We start from the raw sequence: 5,115 nt of genomic DNA on the forward strand, positions 1-5,115 counted from the left end.
GACTTGCCTGTGAATAAAAAATAAACCATAGTGTTGGTGATCTACAGTGTTGTCATTCTTCTTTGAACAGCAAGACCGCTAACACCCTATTTCAACAATCACACTCCCTGTCATTGACATAATTAATAGATAGTTTAGCTTCTCACGATCATTTGCTGTGGCCCACTGATGTTAACGATCGTAACTGAAAGGCTGCCTGCCAAACGTAAACATTCAGCCACGTGACTTGCAAATTCTCGCGAGAGTTTTACACTAGACGGATCCTTTCTAGCCATAACCCATTCAAAGCTTCATTTTGCCATCACTAGCAACAACAACTTCCTGTCAACAGCGTAAACTCGCCATAAAGGCTGTGACGTAATAACAATTTTTATTTTTTTACTTGAGCACATGACTTTGACGTCTTCAGTGGAAGCATCAGATTTTGTTTTATTTTGAAGGCATAATCACACCACTACCTTTGTATCTGTTGTAACTTCACAATTAAAGCAGTTTAGTCCATATGAAGCCTGAGAAAAGTCACAACTGTTGTATATTTAATACAGCAAAAAGGTGAATTGTGTTGCACAATATCAATCCAAGCTTATGATAGAGTTGATGTTGAGCTTTGCCATGTCTTACATCAATGTAGGAGAGTTTGCAGCGCCTTAAAACATGCGATGTTCAAAAAACAACATTGCTGCAAGATAAAACTAGTTATTCAAACAAACCAAGCACTCATCTGACATATATCCCCACCCCACAACAGTAAACAACATCATAAGACCAATAGTAGACCAAACTTGGTTTTATTTATATATATAAAAATGAAGTTTTTCAATTAATAGGGGGAAAGTAACATCTCTCAAATAAGAAAACGGTGACATTTAAGTGTTGCTAAAAATGTACCTGCACTTTGAAACATCTACCTGGAACCACAATACCACACTTTACGCTCCTGTGCGTGGCAGCCTGAAAACATGGCAGTGAGTATCTGAAGCACACTCCGCCCTGATGGATGACTCAGCAGAATATTTGAGTGCAAACTGTGGAAGAGGCACAAAGCCAGGTGATGTGTTTCTCTTTACCTGGCTGCGTCCCACAAAAACATTAAACACAGCAAGGGCTTCAAATATTTCTCAGTGCAAAGTCTCAGTGAAGCTGGAAGTGTGTGTCCTAAACCGTTACGCAGCCTGCTTTGGTTGTCAGGGCGACAGCAACCATGTTAAATGTTGAAGATGAAGGATGTAAAGGCATCTAGACAGGAGCAGCAGCATCCACAGGGAGTTCACACTTCACTGCACTTCCTTGCACAAAGCAGCACTAGATCACTGCTACTCGTCATCTCTCCCTCCTGTTCTACTCAACTGCAACAGAAAAACACAAGACAACAATAAGACCTGGCACCGTGTGAAGGATTTCAAAAAGGTTCTGGTTCAAAGGTTTTACTTACATGCTGGATCATCAAGAAGAGAGGATGAGGGAGAAAAATAAAAATGAATGACAGGTTCACAAAGGATGTAACTTAATGCACCCCCTTGTGGACAGAATATAAAAATTGCACCTACTTTGACAACGTCGATCCAGTCCCATCCTCTTGGCAATACCCCTTTGTGATCTGAAAGTAGAAATCATTATAATATGCACTGTTATTCTGACTAAAAACACAATCACTACTGCCTTTATTTTCCACTGGAGATCCTGAATGTTTAAGAAATGTGTATCAAGCAGTCCAATGCATGATGCAGCAGATTAAAACGACAAATATATATCCTCTTATATGCAATACTAATTCACTGTGGAAACTTAAAGTGATGTACCTGTTTTGTTGACAATCTTCCTCTTCTGGGATTTAGTCAGCTGTTCCTTCCTCTCCTTCTTCTTGGCTGTGTTCCCGTCACCGATGGATGTTGTCTGCATCAACAAAAAATGATCAATCCAAGGAAGAAGATGCCATACAATGCTAACAGTGTTTGACGGACAAATACTCTCTGGGATGAAGTATCCAGTGAATGTGATATACTGACCACAGCAATGACGACAGGCTTGTGGTTCTCCATGAGTTCCACCTTGTTCTCCTTGGCCCACTCAAACAGAGTGTACATCATGGCCGTGCCCAGGTTAGCCTCCACCTGCTCCTCCAGCTTTGAAAGGATCAGCTGCTTCGTCTCTGCAGAGCTGATAGCAAATCCAAAAAAGGAATGAAAAAACAAACCTATAACACAAAGTAATTGCCCTAGAAAAGCAGACTCAATATATTTAAATGTGACAGTTTACCCCAGTATGAAATCTAGAAAGGAATTCAAATGTATTTCATGCTGAAAAATACAATTTACAAATAAAAATACCATTTAAATTAACTAAATATTTTAGGAATATTTTAAAACCTCGTTTTTGTGTCAATGGCTTATGGCAGTATTTCTGATTCTCTCCAGTATGCCCCAGTTTTTCCTAAATCATAATTAATCCTTTATATTGTTTCCAAGTCAAATTGATCTAATCAAAAAGAAAATAATATAAAAACCTTAAATGATGTGGCTACATCCAAATACAATATTACTGGTCCTTAAAACTTTATCTGTAAACTGTTGTGGAGTTTAAAACCATGCAAAAGGCACTCAGTGAGATTCCAGATTGTGATATCATTTTCTATTCTGAAATCAGTGTTTCTAATTTCAACTAATTCATTAATAATAATAATAATAATATTTAAGCACAGTGCTTGCATCTTACATCTTGTTGTTGAAAAAGGAATCGAGGGTGATCTCGGGGGACGTCTCAGGGTACGTCTCAGGCCATGTGACGTCCAGGATGAACGCTTTGGTGTCATCAAGGTCTCCTATCTGGTGTTGACCAATAACAAGATCAAACACTGCTTGTTTAAGGTCATGAATTACAAGTGAAAGGGCATATTTAAAGATCTTGCTTTAATGTGATGTACAGGTACATCCTGTTGAAACAGGATGTTGGGGAGGCACATTATATGGTCTTTTTTCAAAGCAGGACTGGATAGCACTCACCCTAAACTGGAAGGAACTTGAACTGATTTCCTTAAAACACTCATCCCCTTCATAGATTGAGAGAAGAGCCTCCAGCTCCATCTGTGGGTAGAAGGAGCGTGTCACTGCACACCAAATAACATTTACGGTAGTAATATGACAAATGACCAGTGGTGTAAAGTAACTAAGCACATTTACTCAAGTACTGTATTTAAGTACAATTTTGAGGGACTTGACTTGTACGCTACGAGATTATTGTTTTCAACAACCATGCATGAACACTTTAATGCATCACCTGGTTATAACTCAATTCAATATTTTAGCCACTTACTAACTTGCCACTTATGGCAATATATGTTGTGTATACACGGTTACATTATAACACGTATTTTATTTTCAAAGGGTCTTGACTAATGGTTTATTATGTGGCATGCACTCCTCCCTACAGTTAACACACATTGGAATGGCGTTAGGAGTGACATGTTTTCATTCATAAACGACGCTTCTCAGGGCTCAACAGCTAGAAAACCCTTTGACACAGTGGCCTGGAGTTCCCGCATACTGAATACAACCTCACAAGTGGACGTGTTTTCTATGTAACAAGCAGAAAAGATGTAGAATAAGCCCGTCAACACAAACTCATATGCTAGCAGTGACGCTCGTGTCATGTAGTTAGCAGTTAGCAGTTAGCCGCTAGCAGCAGCTAGCCTTACACAGTGCAGTGTAAGTTACACTGCATCATCACTCCTACCTCCTGATCCTCGTTAGCTGTCATGATGTTCCTTCAGCTGCTGTACGATACACTCTCTGTGTACAGTTTATAATCCCTCAGAGTTAACAACCCATTGCTCTATCTAAAACTTTGCTAAAATAATAATGCACACAACTTCCCCAGCTGATGCAGACAGTGCCACCATATTAGACGCATGCGCAGTTCGGGGCTCTTCGTGAACTTTGAACCACAGCATCAGTGGATGTGGTTTTAGGCATACTATAACGCTAACCTACATCGTGTGGTTTCCATAGCGACGTTTACCGACTAACAGCCGTTACACTGTTATACTATATACTAAAACTTTGCTAAAATATTGTATTTTCAAAGGGTCTTGAGTCTTGACTAATGGTTTATTATGTGGCATGCACTCCTCCCTACAGTTAACACACATTTGAATGTACATTTGAATGTCTCCGAATGCATCCTCAGGAGGATGCGGCCGCTGAATTGGGACACAGCTTATATTTAATAATCAAGTACTATATCAAAGTAGCAGTATAGTTTTTTTTTAATATTACATTAATACAAAAATTGACAAGCTACTTAAGACTGATAATGAATACAAAAACAATGTTTTTTCAGTAGGCTTTCACACTACTGTTATTGTTATTGTTACTATTATTCTACTGATTAATTCATTAATATTACTGATTGATTTCATTTTCTCTCTTCTTGTCATAATAATAATAACAATAATACTCACTTGTTATATTCTCAAGGTTGTCTTTATTTACTTTTGTGTCGGACATGGTACTTATAGTTGTAATTGTTGCTCTTTAAAATTAAAGGAAGTGGACAACAGTGATCTCATAAACACTGTACTTTACTGTTTGTGTATACAGAGGAGGAAATTAACAGTCTATAATTTTAATGGTAGGTTTATTTGAGTAATGAGAGACAGAATATCAAAAAGAATATCCAGAAATTGAAGAAAAAATCATTTGCATTTAACTGTGGGAAATAAGTATTTGATCCCTTGCAACAAACAATAATTATGGCTCCCACAGACCGGTTACATACTTTAAGTCCTCTTCTTTCAAAAAAGTACTCCTAATATCAACTTGTGACCTGTATAAAAGACTGGTGTCTCTTATACAGGTCATTGCAAATACGTTTTTATCTTTTATATAATGTCAATTTCCGGATTTTCTTTTTGATACTTCTTACTCTGCAGGTTTCCCTTGAAAAAGATATCTATGATCTCAAGGGACCAATCTGATTAAATAAAGGTTTGAAATGACTCTTACTGATAAAATAAACCAACCATTACAATGATAGGCTGGTCATTTCTTTAGTGGGTAAAATCAGCAAGGGATCAAATACTTATTTCCTCCACTGTAATGTATATAAAATATATTAATT

The 5,115-nt window shown here is 37.7% G+C and overlaps 1 protein-coding gene across 1 annotated transcript; it reads right to left on the minus strand.

Annotated features, from left to right (window-relative positions):
• Positions 1–772: 772 nt before the first annotated feature.
• rwdd (RWD domain containing 4) lies at positions 773–3,933 on the minus strand. Its single transcript, XM_010766058.1, has 8 exons — positions 3,730–3,933; positions 3,000–3,080; positions 2,713–2,822; positions 2,007–2,157; positions 1,800–1,893; positions 1,548–1,597; positions 1,433–1,435; positions 773–1,346 (listed from the first exon to the last, which is right to left on the minus strand). Exons 1-8 carry the CDS (start codon positions 3,751–3,753, stop codon positions 1,314–1,316), a joined length of 546 nt encoding a protein of 181 aa, XP_010764360.1. The 5' UTR covers positions 3,754–3,933; the 3' UTR covers positions 773–1,313.
• Between the last annotated feature and the right edge of the window lie 1,182 nt (positions 3,934–5,115).

The sequence above is a fragment of the Notothenia coriiceps genome, unplaced genomic scaffold (assembly GCF_000735185.1).
Source record: "Notothenia coriiceps isolate Sejong01 unplaced genomic scaffold, NC01 NC01_scaffold00002971, whole genome shotgun sequence".
Taxonomy (NCBI): domain Eukaryota; kingdom Metazoa; phylum Chordata; class Actinopteri; order Perciformes; family Nototheniidae; genus Notothenia; species Notothenia coriiceps.

Excerpts from the sequence above, each read along its gene's own strand:
- rwdd (XM_010766058.1), bottom strand. The coding sequence starts at position 3,753 with ATGACAGCTAACGAGGATCAGGAG. Across the intron at positions 2,158-2,712 it reads TCCTTTTTCAACAACAAGAT|CTCTGCAGAGACGAAGCAGC; the intron begins GTAAGATGCAAG and ends ATTTGCTATCAG. Across the intron at positions 1,598-1,799 it reads GAAGATTGTCAACAAAACAG|ATCACAAAGGGGTATTGCCA; the intron begins GTACATCACTTT and ends TTCTACTTTCAG.